Raw genomic sequence first — 23,378 nt, 5'->3', positions numbered from 1 at the left:
TTGCAAGAAGAAAAAATGGGATTAGAGAAAGTAAAGTTTGTCTCTTTTTTTCCTACGACCCAAAAGTATAAAAAGACCAATTTGTTCCGTTTTCTGTAAATATATTCCAAAAAAAATTACATTTTTAGAAAAAATCATTTATTTCATAATAGTAAATCTCGTTAAAAGGTGTCTCGAAATTATAATTTGGAAACATGTTAAATTTATCTCAGAATACCTATTAAAAAGAGTGTTAAGATCGTTTTAAAGTAACCTTTATGAAATAAAACTTTTATGCACAAAAATGAAAAAAAAATTGCACCAGCCGGGAATCGAACCCGGGTCTGTACCGTGGCAGGGTACTATTCTACCACTAGACCACTGGTGCTTTTGATACTTGATTTCTGCTGAAGCCATGAAATCATATTGAACAAATTACGTTAATTCTTTTTTCAGTTTCATTCAACCTATTGTAAAACCAATTATGACTCTTTCTTTCTGACCCACTTCCATTATTCACTTTGAATTTTTAGGTATTCTGAAAACAGATAATTTTGTTCACAGAGATTAAGTGTCTTTTTCTTCTCTTATTTTGATTTAGAAGTTTTCTTCATAATTTTGTTACCTCAATGAATAAGATTCCTTGCATATACATAGTCTAAATTTAAGAGGTTTTCATCCCCAAACATAGATTTTTCAAATAATCGATTTTAATGTAAATACCGCATTTTAATTAGATATTTTTCTATTGTAGTAATTTTCAACATGACTACTACTTAGTAACCAATATTAATATATTAAATTAAAGTGATACTGAGTTTGAATATCTTAAGTTGAAATCTTATAAATAAATAAAAACATAATGGATGCATACTTCCTCCTTGTACCGTAGAAAAAAGAAGAAGAAGAAGAAGAAACTAGTTTTGAATATCTATACATGATCTTAGAAGATAAAATAAATATTTTAAATACATTTTAATGTAAATAAGACATGTATTTACAATTTTAATTTTCCTTCTAAAATATTAGAGATAAGAATAAAATATTCGAAATTAGTTACTAGAGAAATTGGAAGCTGTAGAAAAAGATGAAATAGACACTTGCATAATTTTTCACTAGAAGTTTAGTAATTTATTATATTATTTCAAGAAAGTGTATATTCTCTTATGTCGGTGATAGATTTGGAAAATTTACCACTACTAGATGTTTCAAGTTTTAAATTGCCAATGTTTTTTAAAAGAAACATAAGAGAGAATAAGAGAATAATTCAAGCATCTTAAAAGAGAGGAGTGTAGTTTTTTTCCTTTATTTTGTTTCCATTGAAGGGACATTTTTTTTCCGTAAGCAATTGATGTAAATTGTTAAAAAAAATCATATATAGACAAAATATTCAGCAAGAATTAGTGCCAAAAAAATAATAAACGTGCATGTGAAGTCGAGAATAATCACATGGTGGAAATATTGTATAAGGAGCTCAAAACCATTGACTACATAAGAAATGTTGATATAGATAAGAAATAGGTTGAATTGTAGAAGTGTGAATGAGATGGAAAAAAGAATGAGATAAACACATAAAGTGAAAGGTATGATCATAGATGATGAGATAAAAATAAAAAGATGAATATATTCTCATCTAAAGTTATTTGCGTTTTAAATATTCCTCCTTCCACCAACTTTTGTTCAAATGGCTGAAGGCACTAAGTAATTGATTAGTGGATGATAATTGGATAATAATAGCAAGAAAAAAAATTGGGATTGGAGAAAAGCAGATAAAAAATACAAAATGTAATGATTAATGTAATATTCTATTTGTATATTTTAGTATAAATCTTCTAAAGCACAAATGTTTGGCCACCCTTGTTTTGGGGACTGAAGAGTGAAGAAGTGTGTGTATATGTATAAACACATTTTTTTAACTTGTAAGAATTTTTTTCTCCTCCATCTTCAATATATTTCAACAGTTAATCATGAAGCACTAGTCTTCCTTTAGTCTACTTTTATGTGAGGGTTAGTGGATTGGTTAGTTTAGTTAATTAATATATTAAAATATTGAAAAGTAAAAAAATATCAAAATATATGAAAGAAAAAATAGAAATAACAGATGGTACATATTGACTTGAAGGTTGATCATTTAACTCGAGTTAGATGTACTAAACCAAATAAAATTTGCATTAAGTTTTTCTTAATGCTAATCCTTCTGAATGAAGGGTTATATATGGTAGCTTTAGATATAGAATAATGAAAGTCAAAGGTTTTAGACTCCAAATATAGTTGCCTGTGACTTGTGTTGCTGCTCCTAACAGGTCTGGTTAAGCACATGATCATGTGATTTCTCATAGTTAGAGATGAGAAACAATTAATGTGTCTAACATGTTGGTTTCTTTCATTTCAATTTTTAAATGAAACATGCAATAGATTAAGGTAGAGACCAAATCCGAATTCTAATTAAAGTGCTGACAAAAAATAGTGATAACAAAAGAACCAGCAAAACCAAAACCTCTAATTAATCTAAAACTACTACTAGAAGAAAAATTATGGATCAAAATGTTAAACCGCACTAAAGAAATCCTTATAAAACAAAAATGAAAGTTCCTTATTGTTTCTTCTCAGAAAGTCATTATTCATGTGCTACCTTGCCAGAGGCTATAGTCTTTCAACAATTCAATAAATAGAATCAACAGCATCACCAAACTTGTTCTTGCTTCACCATTTTTTCTAATCCTTATTCTCCCTCAGCCTCTCAACAACAATGGAATTTTGCCACCCTTCACTTTTTCTTCTCTCCATTTTCCTTTTCCTACTCCCTTCTCTGATCTCATCTCAAATCTGCCAGAGAAACTGTGGCAAAGAAACTCTCAAGTACCCTTTTGGTAGTGGCCCTGGTTGTGGTGACCCTCGCTTCCAATCACATGTGACATGTAGCCAACAAAAGCTCACCTTCACCACTCACACGGGTTCCTACCCTATTACCTCAATTGACTATGCGAACCAAGTCATATACATCTCAGATCCCACCATGTCAACATGCTCTTGCACTGTCCCTAGCAAAGGCTTTGGCTTAAATTGGGACGCCCCTTTCACTTTTGCTGATACAACCATCTTTGCTCTAGTAGACTGTGCAATGAACTCATCATCCATATGCCAATCAAATGGCTATGATGATGGAAGCAGCTCTAAGCTTCTATGTGACCAAGGGACACCAATTTGTAGTCTCCTATATTCATGCAGGCCTATTAGCACCATCAACCTCCCAATCTCATCATGCTGTGTTTACACACCAGTTAATCTTGGACCATCGTTTGAAATGGATCTGCAGAAGCTGCAATGTCCTTCCTACACGGGGTTTTACAATTTCAATGATCAACAATCGGATCCTGAAAAGTGGAACTATGGAATAGCACTCAAGTACAAGTTCAGTGTCACAAATGACTATCCTGGCTCATGTGATGCTTGTGAAAGGAGCCATGGAGTGTGTGGATATAATGTTGCCTTTAACTCATTCATCTGCAACTGTCCTAATGGGATTAACACCACAACAGACTGTTACTTCATCTCATCTTTTAATAATGGTTTTAGAAATGGTAAGCAATTTGTCCTTGTCCCTTTATCTACCTACAACTTATTATTCATTAGTAAATGGCCAATGCTAAAATTGCTTTGTTTTGACCCTTCTATTTTCAGGGGTTGCTTGGTTGATCTATCCAGTGGCATGGTCTCTCGTTTGGTTCTTCTTGTAGGTTATCTTGACAAAACAAGTAACCAAGCAAAATATTTCTGAAGGGTTTCACAAGTTTGAGTGTTGGGAACTTTGATGGTTAGGGAGAAAGTTATGTATGACTTTCTGGTTAAATGAATTTGGCCATTCATTTCTTGTGTCATTTGGTGACAGATGTGTGCACATGCAGCTTGTAATTTGAACCCTCTCAGTTCATTTATGTGTTCAGAATTTGGTGATTGCCAAATACTTTATTTATGGAATTTATAATAGTTTGTCTGCATGTCAATTACAGTAGTTCAAGTAGTTAAGAGTTTGATTCCTAAGTATGATTAAGGAATGTCAATATTAACAGAGCAGTGATAGCTAAATACTTTTTAACATCAATGGAAAAACTTATTAAATAAAAGATAAAATTTATAAAAAAAGGTAATTTTCTGATTCCAAATGTGTTGAAGAATGTATGAGCAAAATTTAGTAACTGTAGAAACTTTTGTAACTGTGGATTGGTAAACAATGAAGAAGGGATATGGAATGATATTCCCAAGCTTTAGTCTCCATCCACTAACAAAGAATCTCTAACTTTTGTGAAGTCCCCTTTTTTATGCTTTATCTCTATCACTTGAGAAGGTGCACCAAGCTTTAAGCCTACATATTTATTCTTACAGCAATAGGGCACTCTCTTGACATCACACCTTCAAGTTTCATCTATAGCACCCAAGAGATCAAGATATGCACATCTACAAAGTATAAATACACAAGAGTTAATTGATATAGGATATAATTTTAAAATTTAGAGAGTGAATTGAGTGTCTTCATATAAGCATGAATTATTATAAGTACAATTCAAATGGAATTCTGAGTAATTATTATGGTAACAAATTTTCTACGTATTAATATAAAAATTAAGAATATAGAATAATGAAACATGATTGAAAATATCGAACCTGAAAAAGTTCAAAATAGACCACATTGGATAAAAGCTGCTTCTCTTAAATGGTACTTCCAATTTTAAACAGATGATAAAATTGGTCACTTTTGACCCATTTATTCGTTTTACTCCTACCCAATGCTACAACTAACTAACAGGTGTTTTTGTTTAATTTCAACATGTATGCTACAATTATCATGGTGTCGTTTTTGTTTAATTTCAACCTGCCCCTCTCATGGGTGAAATGATAAAGTTGATCTTGAGAAAATATATTCTAGATTGTATATTTTGGAGAGAAAAAAATTGAGAGTGAGAGTTTGAGTGCATGAATAACATATGTGTGTAATTTCTAACATTTGTGTAAACACTTGCATCATACTAACATAATATGAAGATCATAATTTAGCTTACACATAAGAGTAAGTGATCAAAAGTATGTAAACCAAAAAGTATCTTTGTAGTTGGTATGAGACAACCATCTTGCAATTTCACCTGCATTATTTTCATCATATAATGTGATAAGGTCATCTGACCCCAAGTCGTCTTCCAACGAATCCAATAGTAAAATCAATCAAACAATATCCAAAATATATATGCAAACAATAAGATTAGCAATAACAATAAAGTAAAAATCGGGATTTTAAGTTATTGTGTAAAAAAGTAAAGTATGTTAGAAAGGATGGCTTTAAACTAGAGGGGGGGTGAATTGTTTAAAGAAGGTTTTCGCAAACTTTTAAGCCAAGAATGAAATTACTTCAAGAAACAAATGATAAGAAATTCAGTTTGCCAAAACACAAAGCAAAAAACAACAGCACCAGAAAAACAATCAGTTGTTTCGCAGAAACAATCGGTTGTTTATACCAGTTTGCAAATATTAAAACTGAATTTAAAGATATTAAGGATGGAGAGAATGCACACAGATGTTTATACTGGTTCACACTAAACCCAAAGCTACATCCAGTCTTCTCAGAAACCACTGAGGAATTCCACTAAGCAATCAAACCTAGATCACTTACAACACAACCAAGAAAGTGACCTTGATCCCCTCAAGGCACACACTTCTCTTGGTCAACACACCAACACTAAGAATGCTGATCTTGATCCCCTCAAGAACACACAACACTTCTCAGCAAACACACAAAGGTTTCTTTCAACAGATACAAGGATTACACTTATTACAGAAGCAAATCTGAAATCAATACAAGAGAAAATCCTATCTCACACTCTTTGATCAAACTCAATCTCTAAGCAATCTCAACTCTTTCAAAATCTGTAAAAACTGAAAAACCCAAATCTATTTTTCTATTTGTAAAACAAAGTTGTTTGTTATCAAATATTAACAAACTATTAATTGCCTTTAAAGATTGGTCAAAGCATTAAAAACTGGAGCGTAAACAGTTAGAAAATCATTTAATGCTTAGTCAAAGCACAAAACAGTTTTTCTGTTATGGTACCAAAACAAATAATCAGTTGTTTCCATGAATCAATCGGTTGTTTTGGTTTTGACAACTCAACCATTTGAAAAACAGTTTTCAACATTTTCTAAAAACACTTAAGTATAAAACAATCGGTTGTTTCGACAAAACAATCGGTTGTTTTTCACTTAGATTGAAAAACACTTTTCTTTTAAAAAGATTGAGAATGCCTATGCTTTGGATTCAATCAAGAGTGAATTATAATACTCAATCTACCCCAGATCCTATCTAAGACAACTCAGCAACAACAAGCACAACCTTCAACATCCTTCAAAGGGTTTTGGATTCTTCAAAGCTTGAATACCACTTGGTTCAACAAAGTAGACGATCAAAAGTAGTAAAGAAAGCATGTTGACTCTCAAACTTTTCCAACAATGACTTCTTCATCAATTGATAAATGTATCATTCATTCAATCATCTGAACATAATTGAATTATCAGACATGCGCCAACCAAAGACAATCAAATCTCATTAATGAAACATGCGTCCACTATTTTATTCAGTACCTTACTTGTCTTCATGCGTCTACTCATAAAATTTTTAATTTTTTAACTCTTGAATCATGCACCCAAGAGATTGTTCAAAAAACCAAATAAGACACTATAAGAAATATTGATATTAGCCTCCCAAAAAACACACACAAAGACTAAAAGAGAGACACTAAATGATAATTAGAGTGAGTTTAGTGTCCCTTTTAGTCTTTGTGTGGGTTTTTTGGGGAGGCTAACATCAATATTTCTTGTAGTGGGAGTTCAATTAAAGACATAATTAAATTATCAACATGCGTTAAAAAAAATCCACATAACAACAATTAAATTCAGAAAAAGATCAGATATTTAACACATTAATATTTTGAAGAAGAAAAAATTATTGCATAATTCATTGTGAAATTATAAGAGAATCAAATTAAAGGAGTTTAGTCTTTCATGCAGAGGCAAAATGAAAGAATTACAGAGAAGAAAATATGAAAAACTCTAATGCTTTGTTTTTCAAATGTCGATCAAACTTTGAAGCTTAATGAGTTCTACTTGTATATTTTTATAGGTTTTCTGCTCCAAGGATCTTGAGAAAATCTACTTTAGATTTTGTTAATGGTTCTCAGTTTCCAGCTTTTCAAAATTCTTGGATTTTTTTTCCTATTTAATCTGAAATTATATTTCTTCGTATCTTCGCAGATGATTTGCTTTCAATTTTGTTTATGATATATTGTATATTATATTCTCTACTTATTTAACTCGATTTTTGTTTTCCGTTTCGATTCAAAGAAGAAACTTGGGCTTTTTCGTTCTTCGACCTTTTCATAGTGGTAGTAGAGACTTCCTTCCGACCGTCTAGTCAGACACTCCTATTAGACTATCAACCACATGTAACCATTTGATCATCTAGTTAGATCGTCCACTCTAGCTAAAAACACAAAATTAGTAGAAAAAAAATTAAGGCCAAAACCCAAATTAGATGAATATTAAAATAGTGAACTTATTCATGGTTACACAAGTCTCCTATACTATTTTGAAGTACTTGCTTAAGGCTCCAATGCAGATTCATCCCTATGAAATGAATGTGAAATCAACAAGTTATTAACCCTACTTTATTAACAATAACTAAGAAATATATTTGAATTATTTTACCTATTTGACGTTGTTACCAAAATGCATGATTGTGTCTATCCAACACTAAACAAGTTTTTCCTTGTATGGAATGATCCATGTGTCATTCACATACTCGAAAAATAATGGCCATGGAGAAAAAAAAACTTCAAAGCATTTCACACATTCCATAAATGCATCACAGAGACCCATGCATCGATAACAAATTCCCAAAACTTTAGAGTCCACTAACATTTTACACTTTAATTTAACATTCTTATTATTATTGAATCGACATAAAAGGTTGGTGGCTTCGAGAAACACATTACTAAATGAATTTAATAAAGCAAGATCTATGTCACTAAAAATTACTTTAGGGAACATATTTGTCCTAAACACAATCTTATAAATCTTTGAAGGGTCCAAATAAAGTTGTTTTCTCACTTTGTTGCTAACAACACAAAGTATCAGAGAAAGTCAATTTCGTGAATGTCACACAAACTATTTCAAGCAAATACAACCTGTATTTGTTGATTTTATATGTGTTGTCCATCAAAAAGAAAATGTTGAATGCATTCACCAACTTAATCTCATCCAGATGTGTCCAAAAAATATATGTAACAAGATGTACAAACTCATTACACTTACTCTAGTGAATATAATTGTCACGCTCTTGCAACATCATCAACTGCTACATTTTAATTTTGTCTCCTTTATGTGATCTCTTGTATGCATATCTAGCATTGTAAACTTGTCTTATTGTTGTAGTATTATCCTCATCGTGCTTTTTCAAAATAAGTAATATGTTTGCTGACTTTATTAAACCCTAAGTCATGTCAATAACCATCGAAGGCTCATTCACTTTTAATTTATCAACATAAGGGTGACCAACTAATGTATTAGACAATCCATGGTTATGAGCACCACATATTTTCCTCAACACCCAACGTTCTCCATCGGCAAATGGTTTGTCCTGCAATTTAAAAGGACACAGATTTTCTTATATCAATTACAGTCACTTCTAAATTGTTTATCTATTTACTATACTTATCACCTTTTTCACAACCTAACAACACACAAGTGTTCCTTTCTCGTTGTCCATTTTCTTTGGTAGACCTCAATATTGTTGAACAAGGTGCTTTGATGCCTCCAAATCCAAGTGGAATGCATAAATATCCTTGTTATTGGTTGTGTGTGTGTCTAGAAGTAGTTGAATTTGTTAATCCACTCCTTGTGATGATCCAAGGTTAAAAGAATCTTAATCCTTTTGAAAAAGATATGTTTTCTTAAGAAAGTGAAAATTCAACCTGTTGAAATGTCGATTCAACCGATTGTTTTACACTTAGTGGTTTTTGAAAAGGATTTAAAAAGCTTGACTTTGTTTGACTTTGCTATCAAGCCAATTCAACCGATTGATTCATGATTTCAATCGATTAATTTTATGAAAACCTTAACAGAATTCTATTAAGCTATGCAAATATGTTTTAAATGATTCAAATTGATTTTGGTTCTTGAATTAAATGCTTTGACCAACTGATTGGAGTATAAAAAGGTTGTTTTAAGCTCTTGGTCATTAACTAACTAAGAAAGATCAATCAAAATCAGTTATCAAGATTTCAAAGAGCTTTTGGATCATTCTCAAGTGTGAAATAGGATTATCTGTATTCTATATACTTTAATCTTTGATTGTACCTAGGTGTATTTTATTCCTTTCTTAATAACTGAAATTTTGTGTGACTTGGTGTTGTGCAGTTTTAGAGGTTGTTATGAAAACTGTGTGTTGATTGCCAAAGGTGGTGTGTGTTCTTGAAGGGTTCAAGATCATCTCTTTGATGTGTTGTTTGTAATCAAGGTTTGATTACTTAGTGAATTCTCAATGGTTACCTGAGGAATGGATGTAGCTCTTGGTTAAGAGTGAATCGTATAAATACTCTGTGTGGATTTCTCCTTCCTTACACTCTTTAAACTGCTTTATATTTGATTTTATAAACTGCTGGTATAAACAACCGGTTGTTTCTCATAAACAACCGGTCGTTTCTAAAATATAACAGGTTAATTTTCTGCAATCAAACTAAAACCAGTTTTCTAATTGGCTAAACAATTTTCTAATTGATTAATTCTTCATAGTCATTCACTCTACCTTCTATACTTGCAAAAATCTTTCATAAACAATTCACCCCCCTCTTGTTTAAGACCTACAATTCTAACAAATGTTGTTGAACAAAGAGGCTTTGATGATTTACAAATTTGTCATGAAGAATATATTGTGTGTGTGTCTAGTTAACTAGATTTTGTGTTGTTAATTAGGATATGGTTCAAGTTAATTTGTTTTGAAATCTCTTTTGAATGTTTTTTTTTTCAAAACTGTGTTAATTTTAATTAGTTGATTCGTATTTTAAATCCGTTTGAATAGCTTATGTTTAAGTTTGATGACTACAATAACTATTTTAACAAATTAATTTATTGTATCAAGTGGTTGAAAATACTTAAAGGATTTTAAAGATTTATTTTTTTCTTTTATCTTTTCTTTAGTAAAAACAATAGTTATTTTGATAAATGAACGGGTTTTTTCAATAGAAAATGAAAACAATCAGTTTGTTTTAAAAATGAATTAAAGAATTTTATCATAATGTTGTTTTGATTTTCAAACTATCTTTTAAATTGATTTAAACAGATTTTATTAAATGATCAAACTAATTTAACAATCTTTTAATTCTATATAAAGATAACTTTCTTTTCATTTTAAGAATAACAAATACAAGAGATTATAGAATATTTTTCAAGAGAGAAAATCAAAGAGCATTAGAATCATTCTCGAAATCTTGGATCATTGTTACAGTGTGAGGTAGGTTATGGGTTATCTTGTCTACTGTTCTTCAATTGTTTAAAACCAAGGTGTATTCTAAATTTATTATTTCATACTTTTTGTGTTGTAAATAGATTCAAACATGTTTCTAAAGTTTATGTTTTGTTAAGGGTGTTGTATGTTCTTGAAGAGTTCAAGATCACTACTCTTGGTTGTTTTTGTAATCTAGTTTAATTGCATTAATGAATTTTCAGTGGTGTGTTGAGTACTAGATGTAGCTCTTGGTTAAGAGTGAATCAATACAATTCTTTTGTGTGAATTTTCTCTTCCCTACTATGATATTTGTGATATATATTCTTTTCGGTGTTCTGCACACAAAACAATCAATTGATTTATAAAATCAACAGGTTCAATTTTTGTTTATATAATTGTTAAGCTTTTTATATCCAGTAGTTGAACAGATTAATCAATTAGTTTATTTAATTGAAGTTTTCAAGAAAATGGAAGCCAATAATCAAGGACAAAAAGAGGTAGAGGCCCAAGTGGTAGACGCTCAAGGAGTCAATAGCCCACCTCATAGGCTTACAAGAAGCAAATTCAAGGAATTAGGAAATAGTGGAAGATTGTTTTCTCTTTTGATAGTTTCTTGTGTAATAAAAGGTGCTTAGAGGGAAACATTAGACACCTCTTTTGTAAAAGCATCTTTAGGCTTTAGTCTAGGAAATTCTAGAAGCTTGGGAGTGAGCTTAGTAGGGGGGCGTGAGCTTAGGAGCTTTTTGGGTAGCTTAGGGAATAAGCTATGTAAATGACCGACCCTTGCTCCTATAAAAGGAGGGCTTAGGTCCTTCATAATGCAGATTGGAAATTGGATATAGAGAAACTCTACTCAAATTGAGAGAGAATTGTGTGAGAACTTTGTCTTCTCCTCTACCTTGTCTTATCTTGAGTGCCTTGGTTCTCTCAAGTGGCGGCATTTGCTCACTTATCTTGGAGCCTTCACACTTCAAGTGGCGTGACCATTAACCAAGCTCTCCATTCTCATAAGTTCCTCTCTTCTCCATTATCAAACCGGGTGATGAATGGAAGACGGCTTTTAAGACCAACTTTGGTTTATATGAGTGGTTAGTTATGCCCTTTGGTTTAACTAATGCTCCAAGTACTTTCATGCGCCTCATGCATCATGTTCTAAGACCTTTCATTGGTAAGTTTGTTGTTGTTTATTTTGATGATATCCTCATTTATAGCTTATCTTTGAAAGACCATAGGATGCATGTTAGACAAGTCTTAGAAACCCTTAGGAAGGAACATTTGTATGCTAACCTTGCTAAATGCATGTTTGCACTTGATCATATAGAATTCCTAGGGTTTGTTGTGAGTAGCAAAGGGGTCCATGTGGATCAAGCTAAGGTGGTGGCCATTCAAAATTGGCCTACACCTACAACTATGAATGAAGTCCAAAGTTTTCATGGACTTGCTTCTTTTTATAGAAGATTTGTACCCAACTTTGGTACAATAGCCGCACATCTCAATGATATAGTGAAAAAGTATGTGGTTTTTCAATGGGGAGAAGCACAACAAAAAGCTTTTGAGATTTTAAAAGAAAAATTGACTAATGCTCCCATTTTAGCCCTTCCTAATTTTGCTAAAACCTTTGAGATTGAGTGTGATGCTTCAAGTATAGGCATTGAGGTTGTTCTCCTTCAAGAGGGCCACCCCATAGCTTATTTTAGTGAGAAATTGAAGGGGAGTCATCTCAACTATTCCACTTATGATAAAGAATTATATGCACTTGTTAGAGCTTTGTTTACTTGGCAACATTATCTTTTTCCTAAAGAGTTTGTGATTCATAGTGATCATGAATCTCTTAAATATTTGAAAAGCCAAAACAAACTTAACAAGAGGCATGCTAAGTGGGTGGAATTCCTTGAGCAATTTCCTTATGTGATCAAGCATAAGCAAGGCAAAATTAATATTGTGGCCGATGCACTTTCTAGACGATATGCCTTGCTAAATCTTTTGGGTTCTCAATTTCTTGGCTTTGATCACATTAAGGATCTTTATCATGATGACCTTGATATTTCTCTTATCTATCAAGAGTGTCTCAAAGGAGGACACAAAGATTTTTTTTATACAAGATGGCTTTCTTTTTAAAGGAAAACGTCTTTGTGTCTCTCAAAGCTCAATTAGATTATCTCTTGTTAGAGAAGCACATGAGGGAGGTTTAATGGGTCACTTTGGGGTTGCAAAAACTTTGGATGTGTTGCATGAACATTTCTATTGGCCTCATATGCATAAACATGTTCATAGTTTGTGTGATAAATGCATAGCTTGCCGCAAAGCTAAATCTAGGATGCATCCCCATGGTTTATATACTCCTCTCCCTATCCCTTCAATGCCTTGGGTTGACATATCTATGGATTTCATCTTAGGATTAACCAAGACATCAAAGGGAAAGGATTCCATTTTTGTGGTAGTGGATCGTTTTTCAAAGATGGCTCACTTTATTCCTTGCCACAAAGTGGATGATGCTTGTCATATTGCAAACCTCTTCTTTCAAGAAGTGGTACGTTTGCATGGTATTCCTAGAACTATTGTGTCCGATAGGGATTCCAAGTTCTTAAGTCACTTTTGGAAGACCTTGTGGGGTAAGCTTGGTACTAAGCTTTTATTTTCTACCACTTGTCACCCACAAACCGATGGTCAAACCGAGGTGGTAAATAGACCTTTGGGACAACTATTGAGATGCTTTATTTTCGGGAATCCTAGAGTGGGAGAATTTACTACCCCATGTTGAATTTTCCTATAACCGTGTAGTAAATTCTACCACCTCACATTCTCCTTTTGAGGTTGTCTATGGGTTTAATCCCTTAACACCTCTTGATCTTCTTCCTATTCCCATACTTGAGGATGTCTTGTGCAAAGATGGGGATGAAAAGGCTTCTTTTGTGAAAACATTGCATAAAGACATCAAGATGAGAATTGAGAAGAAGGTTGGCAAGTATGCTGAACTTGCCAATAAAAGAAGAAAAGCATTGTTATTTGATGAGGGTGATTGGGTTTGGCTTCACTTGAGGAAAGATCGTTTTCCTACTCAAAGGAAGTCCAAACTAATGCCTCGTGGTGATGGACCTTTCCAAGTCCTAAAGAGGATTAATAACAATGTTTATGAATTATATATGCCTGATACATATACCTTGGTAGTCATACTTTTAATATCAGTGATTTAACCCCTTTCTCTGTAGGTCTCCAGAATTCGTGGTCGAATTCTCTCCAACTCGGGGAGTATGATGGAGATCAAGATCAAGAAGAAATGGAGCTTTTTGGGTAGCTTAGGGAATAAGCTATGTAAATGACCGGCCCTTGCTCCTATAAAAGGAGGGCTTAGGTCCTTCATAATGCAGATTGGAAATTGGATATAGAGAAACTCTACTCAAATTGAGAGAGAATTGTGTGAGAACTTTGTCTTCTCCTCTACCTTGTCTTATCTTGAGTGCCTTGGTTCTCTCAAGTGGCGGCATTTGCTCACTTATCTTGGAGCCTTCACACTTCAAGTGGCGTGACCATTAACCAAGCTCTCCATTCTCATAAGTTCCTCTCTTCTCCATCTTTCCTTTCATTTCCATGCTTATATGAACTACTAAACATGTCTTAGCTTCTTTCTATTCGGTGCTTTGCTTCCTTTTCACTTTATGTTCGGTTCATCTCTTTTCTAGCTTGATTTGTTCGGTTCATTTCCATTATTGAGCAATTTAATCGGTTCATTTGTATTCTTACCTCTTTTAATCGGTTCAATTGGCAAGAAATGGGTCTTCCATGTGAGTTTGGTGTTTGATGCAAGTTTTGGTGAGTTCTTGAAACATAGAACATTGATCCAATTCTATTAAAAGTGCATATTCATTCTCCAACTCAAGTTGATTCCATAAAATGTCAAAGAATCATTTACATCTTGCTAGAGGAATCATATCACACCGGTAATTGCAAAAGCTTTGCGAAAACAATTCACCTTCCCTCTTGTTTCAAGCCACGTATTCTAACAAATATGACAACTACAAAACCTAGTTTAAAGGTCATCTTATGCACCCATTGAAGTAATTTATCTCGCATACCAAATACCTACACATATGCAACACATTTTTAGAATATCACATGTCACAATTCTTCAACTATAATTAATGAAAAGACACTTATCTCATCAATTGTAAATGGTCGAACATAGTATCTTCCAACCAATTCATCTTGAGATATCACTAACTTCATAATGTTGGACTCATCCATATCAAATAACTTATCGACTTCGTCCAATATTTTGCTCCATAGTTGAGATTGCATCTTTATATTCAACAAATACCACTAAATACATCACATCACATTTTCAATTATAAAGAAAAAAATACAAAGATTCAAAATAAATGTTAAAATTTCATGCAATTATATTTCGGAGAGAATTTGAAATAGAAATATGTATTCTGGATTCTACGTTCCAAAATACATATTTGTATTCTTAGATTCTATGTTCTTAAATATATATAAAAAAAAACTTATACCATTTTAAAATTTACAATAAAAAAATCAGGGAGTTGTATATTATGAAACTTAAAATGAAAAATGAAAAAATGTAGACTCATCAAAACCAACTCCAGCAACCACCTTTCAACTAAACCAACACCATCCCAACCACCAAGAACAAAACCTGCAAAATGTTCCAAACCAACACATTACCACCTACATTGGACATTTATTTTCGAAAGGGCAAATTGATCATTTAATATTATATAGGAGTGCAGATTGAAATTCTTAGGTGTAGAATGCAATTACAATGTTCATTACCAAATGAATAGAATTTCCAAAAATTATAGAAAAACAATCAAAATAGCACAAGTCAAGTTAAGACCATTTAAAGAATCTTGGTCAAACCCATTTAGGAATGAATTGACAAAGGACAATTACTTCTTACCCCCAATCAATTGCTTCATGCACCCGACAAACTTTTTAAAACCTCATTTTGCCTTTGTCTTCTTTAACATTTGGAGTTGAAGCTTCCGGACGTCCATGTCCGTAGAAGGAAAATGACTTACGGATATCATCATTCGGAATAGGGTTTTGCATAGCGGATGTACATATCCGGAAGAGTTAAATGTGTTATGGATATGGAGATGCGGAAGTATACACACAACCTTCTGGACGAAGCCATCCGCAGTAGATAAATCACTTTCGGATAAGAAAATCTGAAAGTCAAAAATCACTTCCGCATAAAATTATCAGGAATGCACAGGACATGTTAAAACTCACATTGTCTTCTTTGGTAGCTTCGTTCTCTGTCGTTATCGAACTCCCTCACAGACAATGCCTCAGTGACCACAACAATGGACGTCCTTCGCTCCTAGGTTTGTGTTCGTTGAAGGGCTCGTTCAAGTGAAGCTTTTGCTGCCTCAGAGGAGAAATGCGAACGGGAGAATCGGAAAACGACGGTGGCTGTTGGGTTGAGTGTGAAAACGAAAACGAAGAAGGCGGTGACAGCTGCTGTTTTGCCCACAAAATGAGGGGTTGGGTGCTGTGATTGGGTGCAGATTTCACTTAACCTAATTTCGATTTCATTAAGGACATTTTAGTATTTTTTTTTCTGCATATACAATTGGGTGTCAGTCTAAATTGATTGGTTGCAAAGAGAATCAGCCTTGACAAAGCTTCAAATAGATTTACCAAAAAGAAAGTTCGAGATTTTTATTTTATAAAAATAATTTAAATTATTAAAATTTACTTAAATAATATATTAATAATTCATTTTGCTTTGAATATAATTTTTATATCAATATTAGAGTAATTAATTTTATAAAATAAATTTATATGTATATATTGATTCTTTTAGAAGACTAAAAATTTAAGGAAATACATAAAAAAAATAGACTTTAATGTTTGGTAACATTTATATTTAAAAAATATATAAATATCTTTCTAGGGTCAACTTGGTTGGTCAGAGTTGACAAAATGAAAACGGAACAGTAGGGTTTTTTTTATTACTTTTACGTGAAAATATAAATATAATAAATAAATAATCCCTGTTCAAAACATAAAAAAAAACATAAATTTTAGTGATGCCATTTACTTAAGAGTATAACACTTTTTACTGTTAAATACTAATCTATCTTTATATTATAAATTAGAATAAAAAGTTTGCTGCCAATTAATTATTTTTTTTATTTTTTTTTTCAAAATTGAATTAATAAAATAAAATGAGACACTTTAGGATGTCTCAACCCTTATAAATAAGTCATATCAAAGAGCATAAACTTTGAAGCTGCCCCTACCCATAACAACACTCTTACACAAAATAACCTTGTCTTTTAGAAAACAGTCCCGCCCATAACAGAGTTGATTCTAAAAAAAAAAATCAGTTGAGGACAAAACTTAAAAATTACAAACATAATGAAACTTAAAAATTGCAAACATAATGACTAAGTAAGACTCTATCCCTGCCCTTTTACAACCTTAGTCTCTTAACACTTTTGCCTGCTTCCCACATAATTATTCTTAATATCCTCTCTTTATTTTAGAGATTTTTTCACACTACCTTTTCTAGTAGCAAAATATAATTCTGTCAACCATTGCTTAACATTCTATGTTTACAAGTATATTTGATATTCATAATCATCTACTTCTTTAAATTATTAATATTCTATCCATCTTTAAATTAAATTCTAATATTTTTTCTTTAAATGTCAGTAGTTAAATGTAATCTTTTATCACAATTTAAGTTATTCACCATAAAAGGACATTGTAAATGTGTATTGATCAACAACTATAAGTGCATTTTATCTTCTAAAATACAATCTTTGTCTTGAGAGAAATAAAATCCACTCAGTAAATACCTGTTCAAGGTGAAAGATAGCAACTTGTTTAATGCATGAAAGAACATAGGAAAATGAAGTGAAAGCAGAGAAGTAATTTATTCTGCTTCTGCGCCATTTTGCTCCATGTTACAAATTTACAAACCATTGGTTTGTTCCTTTACCAGAACCCTGTAGCATCCAACTTTAACTCTATGTAAGATGTACCATGATATACCTACACCGTCTATTCTTTTAGGTGGAGGGGTATGGATCAAAATAGGGGGAAACCTAAAACATAAAAACTTGGCACAAGAATCCTCACCATTTTCAAGCAAAACCCCCGAAACCCCCCTCTTCAGAAAAAGTTCTTATATACAGAGCTATATTATAATCATGGATCTGGCCTAACTAGCTGTGCATTTTCCTTTCACTTTCATCTTGTTCTACACATCACCTATACCTACCACATTTGTCATCTCATGTTGCAACAGAGTGGTTTTCCTTGATGTTGCAATTTTTCCCACATGCATGTCATTTGTCTCGGTGATTGGTAATGTGCAGTGTAGTACTCTTCAATGCACCCAAATTGACAGAACTTCAAGTTGTGCACATACTCTACTGCTCTTGTGCTGTTGAACTGCTCCACCCACATTCCCATGCTCACGTCCTCCATTTTAAATAACTGCACCATGTAAAAATTGGGTATCATCAACAGCCAACAACTTCCTTCAGTGTATGTTAGAATTAATAAAACTGAGATATTAACTAATCCATGTGTATGCATGCATGCAAAGACATGCACATATACACCAAAGCAGAAGATAGAAATCAGGAATAGATAGTCAAGAAAATGTAACATTGCATACTTTTAATTTGCGCTTCTCGAATTCAGATACAATGAATTGAGCAATGTTAGCAGAGACTATGTAACCTGGACCATTGGCATAGATAGGATACTCTTCCTCTACCCATTCCTGAAAGTAAAGGACAGAGACAAAAAAGGGTCAAAAGAGCCTCCACAATTTAAAAAAAGGTCAAAATTAATTATATGTTTTTAACAATAAAAGGCCATAGTTTTCAAGCAAAATACACCATGAAACAGCAAAAGAGTCAAGGAAACAAACCAAATTCAAAACATTCATATTTCAAATAAACATACAATAAAAAGAGAAAGAAGATGTTGCATAGAAAAGAACCCAGAAGGTTGAGAATTAAGAATAGGGATGATTCAGAGTTCTTCTGAGTGGAGCAATGAATGAAGGTGGGTGCTGTGGGAAATACTACTGGAGATAGGTGGGGAACGGCTGAATAGTGTTGGTGTTGCACAGTTGAAAGAAGCAAAGGGTAATTACATCCAATGAGCTTTTCTTAGATTCTAAAAAGGGAGAGAGATCTCACCTTTGCCCCTAAAAGTCTTCCCAAAATCATGCTGATTAGAGGGAAAAAATGGATATTAGAAAGTTTACTCTAGTGCTGCTATGGCTGCTATTAAAAAGTAGATCGTTATTCAAACTTGGAGCAGCCCATGGCAACTCCAATCCTGCTATAGTATAGTGTGCTATAGATAACTATGCCACTAATAAACTGATTTTAGCTAAAAGGGGAAAATTGTGCACCAGCATTAATAACACTCAAATAAAAGGGATACATTTTTTTATAAAAGAAACAATCAGTAACCGTACAACCAGTAATGAAAAGTTCAAATTCTGGTACACTGAGACCACCCTACAACATTTCATGATAATTACAGAATAAACACACAGTAACAAAGGCGAACTGTATGATTATAAACAGATTTCAAAATAGAGATCCGTACTTCAAGAGTAATTGATATGAAAATTGTACCTCATAAGTTACAGCCCATTTCCCGTAGCGAAGAGGCCTGTGGTGGTAATTCATATTTCCCATGTAGAGACTTCTATCAGTTTGAGCTTTTCTTACTTCATTTACGATAGAATCCACTCTGACAAATGTGTCATCATCACACTTCATGATATACTTAGCAGCCACTGTATGAATCTGCAAGAAGCATATTCAATAGCGGTAAATGATTATGCAAGCTAAGAGATGATAAAATATTAAAATATGTACATAAATAAGCAATATTCAACTCCTCTCTCATCACTCACCCCATATTCACAGATAGCTATGGTCTTCAACACAACAAGGTCATAATGATCCATGTATGGGACTATAATAATATCACCGAAATACTCTGCTTCTTTCTTTATGTCCACATTTATATCCTTCCTCGCATGCTATCATATGAAAACGGAAAAACAGAAAAACAGTAAGATAAAAAACACTACATAATTATTATAAATAAAAAAATTATCATTATTTGGGTGTGTAGATGATGCAGTGATCTTTTACCAAGGCTACAAAAAATCGAGCCACAACATGTGAAGATTTGATTAGCTTGTGCTGCATCCAGGACTTCCTCACAGCCATCCTTTCAGCAAAATGATTTCCAGCAGAAAGAATACCAATGAAAAGATCCACATTCACATTGTGAAGAGGAGGAGCTTTCCACTGAGGAAGCAATTCAAGATGCATCTGAGGAGCAAAGCTAGGATGTGATGTAGGTAAGGAAGCAGCAAATATAGAGTGCACATCAACATCCCCATTTATGGATAGTCCAGTAGCATCCTCAAGAGCAAATCCCTGTGAAATATGAATATAACACAAACATGTAAGATATTCATGCATTCCTACAGAAGGAGATAAGATTAGTGTACCCACCGTGCGATAGGGAAAGGATGTCACATGCCTTCCATCCACACTAACATGGTACCCTTCCAAGCCAGCACTTATGGTCAAAACAAATAACTTACCCTCTGCAAAAGGATATGGCCAATCAACTGTCACCTTCTTTTTTCTTCCTATCAATCTGTTCAACCACCATGTTGTTTTCCATTCTTCAGAACGATTGTTGTCATCACGAATCCACTTTTCACATTTTAGATGTCCATCAACTTCACAAAAAAATAAGAAATTTTCAGCAAAAACAAAAAATGTCCCTTGAATTAAGACACACAGCAGTTAAAGAAAATGCAAGAATGCATGCAAGATGTCCACATTCACAAAAGAGAATGAAATTGAAGACTACAGAATGAAAATCTTCTAGATCTTCTCTTTTAAATTTAAATTCGAGATCCATTGACATTCATCAAGTCAGGGTATCCAAAGTCATCATAGACAACAACGACTAATGCCTTAGAACACTAAGGGAAGTTAGCTACATTTTGTCATTTTGTTGGGTTAAAGACCAGGTCAAAATAGTCCAATTTAACATTGAAAAGATGGGATCAAAACTAAAACCTTTTTGTCATTTCCAACTCAAAGCACAGACAGTCCCCACTCTAAAATCAACTCCAATGAACAAAAAAGAGTCCTCACTGTCAACAACACAAGCCATCCCACCATGTGAGGTGGGCTACATGGACTCCCCAATGCCATTTTGCTCAGTTAAAAACCAAGTCAGGATAGTCAACATTTATTAATTTAACAAAACACAATGGTTCAATAATGTAAAAAGATAAGATCACATCTAAATCTGTTTTACTTTTTTCATCTGACACAACAAACAGTCCCCATTCTAAAACAAATTCACGAACCAAAGAGTGCCCCCATTGTCATTACAATGAAAACCCCAAAATCCACTTCCTAACCCACACAGTCGGCAAACTCCTCATCCCAAAACACTTGCCACTAACGTCCACGCACATTATCAGAGTGAAACTTAAATTCTGATACGAGACCAACACCCAAAACATGGACAACAATACTTCACCTAACCTTTGTCCTATCCTATGAATTTAATAAACAGAGAAATGATGATAATATAATAATAAGACGTTTAAAAAACCTTAGAAAAAGACTCACCAGTTTCCTCATCCGCACGAGACTTCCACCCCTCGCACCTGAGAGCAGAACCCCACTGCATCCTATAGCAAGTATTCTGCTCAATCACAGGCTTCCCACTCCAATCCCCTCTCAACCTAGGATTGAAATGCAGAATCCTCGGCGGTTCCTCTTTGTCCACAGCCTTCAACCCCTGCAACTCCATCATGAACTGCGACACCATCACCGCCTCATTCCCCTCCCTAACTACCGCTATCTTAGGGTCCCTCTCCGCATGCGCCCACCGCGGCGTCCCCACCACCGTCACGTGCGACCAGAGCGTCAGTCCGCACGGCAGCACCATCACCCCTTTCCCCCGAAACTCCGCCCCGGAAACCGAAACCGAATTCGGGCACGAGTCCGACCCGTTTTCAACCGTCACCTTTGCAAAGCTCTTCACTTTCCCACTCTCCACATCCCCCCACAGCTTCTCTCCAGCGACCCACGCGTGCCGCGCCACCTTGTGCAGCTCCGAACCCTCCGAGAAGCTCCCGTTGAACATCAAGGAGGAAACTTTCTCCAACTTCAACCCTCTGGGCCCGCGAATTTGTACCCCATGATCCGGTTCTTCAAGCAAGAGTGGCACGGGCATGGGCAATGCGTCGGTGAGGAAAACAGCGCCATTTTCGGAACCCAACCCGGCTCTGAAAGCGAGAGGGATTTCAAAGCTCATGAAAAGCAAGTAAAAGAGCATCACCACCATGAAAATCTGAAGCAGTGTGAGCCTGTTGGGCAGAACAAACAGGTCTACTTTACTACCCCTCTTCATTTTTTTGGACCCAGAAGAACAGAATCAATGGAGTTCCCTTTGTGAAAGCTTGTATAAACCCTAAGGAAGAGAGAACTGAAGTTGTACAGGGAAGAAAGTGGAAAAGCCTTCGTCTTGTGTCAATCACATGAGTGTAAATGCTGAAAACAGGGGAAATTAATGGATCAATGAATCAAATGAAAAGCTTTTGTTATGTTGTGCTTATTTGTGTAAAGTTTTTAATTCTTATTTATATTATTATTATTTTTATTTTTATTTTTATTTTTATTATTATTATTATGGCATAGGAAATAAAGGTGAAGGAGATCACAGTGGCTACTATGGCACTGTGCTGGTGGAAGTTGGGGCTGTTCTGTTTATTTTGGAAGCTGAAAACGACATCGTCAGAAGGAAAAGTGGGCCACACCACACAGCAATGTAATGCAGACATGGAATGCAGATTTCATGATCAGAATCTTTTGTCCTCACTGTACTAAATCAAAATTAATTCTATTTCATTTTTCTATATCTCATAAAGCTCAAAAACTGAAAATGATTAAGTAATTATTTTAATGTAATAACTCATACAAGAAAAGCTTAATTAAGTTTTAATTCAATTATACATAAAAAAAAATTATGACTTTTAATTAAGTATTAACTATTTGATTTTGTACTTGAGAAAATGATTATTACATTATGTAAGGATTGAGAAAAATAGTCTTAGAGTAGAAGTGGTAAAATTAAAATAATATCTGAATATTTTATTATTAAATTTAAAAGATATAAATAGAAATTATGTTATTCAGGTTTCATTTTAAAAAGAACCATCATCTCTCTAGAAAGTTCTTTTCCTTTCCTCTCCCTTCCCTCTAAGATTCTGGCTTCCTCGTTCATCAGATCAGAGTCCTTCATCAGATTCCTAACAGTGAGTACTACAAGACTGTCCGATCAGAATATCTGATAGAGTAAATTTTTGCTCTTCTCTTTGAGTCAAATTTTGAACTTGTTAGGTTGTTTTTGTCTTTGCTTTGCATGTGACCTTTTTAGCTTCAGGGTTAATATCTGTTAGCTCAAGGTCCTAATGATATAGTTAGATTTTTTATTAGGACTCTGTGGTGCAGATTATGTTACCATTAAGTTCTTGGTGGATTTGGAGCTCTTAGCGAATATTTGCTAATTTTTAGGTAAGGGAAGCTAGCCTTAATTTCCAATAGAAGATTAGGCTAGAAGATCTGGATGTGAGGATGACGTGGTCACCAGTCTCAAACTTTCTTCCAGAATTGTTTGTTTTAAGTATATTAGAAATTGATTGAGATTTGAATGTGAAATTGATATATGGTTGTTGTTATACAATTATAATGTTGTTAAGTCTGGGTTGTTTGATTTAGAGTAATTTCAGCTATAGCAG

General features: G+C 33.7%; 2 protein-coding genes and 1 non-coding gene across 3 annotated transcripts; 1 reads left to right on the top strand and 2 right to left on the bottom strand.

Annotated features, from left to right (window-relative positions):
• Positions 1-296: 296 nt before the first annotated feature.
• Positions 297-367, bottom strand: TRNAG-GCC (transfer RNA glycine (anticodon GCC)). The gene has a single exon. It is a non-coding gene; the product is annotated as a tRNA-Gly (tRNA).
• Positions 368-2,581: 2,214 nt separating this feature from the next.
• On the top strand, positions 2,582-3,983 carry LOC137810707 (wall-associated receptor kinase 5). Its single transcript, XM_068612114.1, has 2 exons — positions 2,582-3,560; positions 3,661-3,983. Exons 1-2 carry the CDS (start codon positions 2,729-2,731, stop codon positions 3,714-3,716), a joined length of 888 nt encoding a protein of 295 aa, XP_068468215.1. The 5' UTR covers positions 2,582-2,728; the 3' UTR covers positions 3,717-3,983.
• A 13,429-nt stretch (positions 3,984-17,412) lies between these two features.
• Positions 17,413-22,194, bottom strand: LOC137810706 (hydroxyproline O-galactosyltransferase GALT6-like). Its single transcript, XM_068612113.1, has 7 exons — positions 21,205-22,194; positions 20,062-20,294; positions 19,693-19,983; positions 19,449-19,577; positions 19,165-19,338; positions 18,186-18,293; positions 17,413-18,001 (listed from the first exon to the last, which is right to left on the bottom strand). Exons 1-7 carry the CDS (start codon positions 21,989-21,991, stop codon positions 17,792-17,794), a joined length of 1,932 nt encoding a protein of 643 aa, XP_068468214.1. The 5' UTR covers positions 21,992-22,194; the 3' UTR covers positions 17,413-17,791.
• Positions 22,195-23,378: the final 1,184 nt, after the last annotated feature.

This window comes from Phaseolus vulgaris, chromosome 2, assembly GCF_000499845.2.
Source record: "Phaseolus vulgaris cultivar G19833 chromosome 2, P. vulgaris v2.0, whole genome shotgun sequence".
NCBI lineage: Eukaryota > Viridiplantae > Streptophyta > Magnoliopsida > Fabales > Fabaceae > Phaseolus > Phaseolus vulgaris.
This window is presented reverse-complemented; position numbering and strand designations above follow the sequence as displayed.

Coding starts and splice junctions, on each gene's coding strand:
- LOC137810707 (XM_068612114.1), top strand. CDS start 2,729: ATGGAATTTTGCCACCCTTCACTTTTTCTTCTCTCCATTTTCCTTTTC. Junction 3,561..3,660: donor TAATAATGGTTTTAGAAATG/GTAAGCAATTTG, acceptor TTCTATTTTCAG/GGGTTGCTTGGTTGATCTAT.
- LOC137810706 (XM_068612113.1), bottom strand. CDS start 21,991: ATGAAGAGGGGTAGTAAAGTAGACCTGTTTGTTCTGCCCAACAGGCTC. Junction 20,295..21,204: donor TCGTGCGGATGAGGAAACTG/GTGAGTCTTTTT, acceptor TTTTTTGTGAAG/TTGATGGACATCTAAAATGT. Junction 19,578..19,692: donor CTCGATTTTTTGTAGCCTTG/GTAAAAGATCAC, acceptor TTCATATGATAG/CATGCGAGGAAGGATATAAA.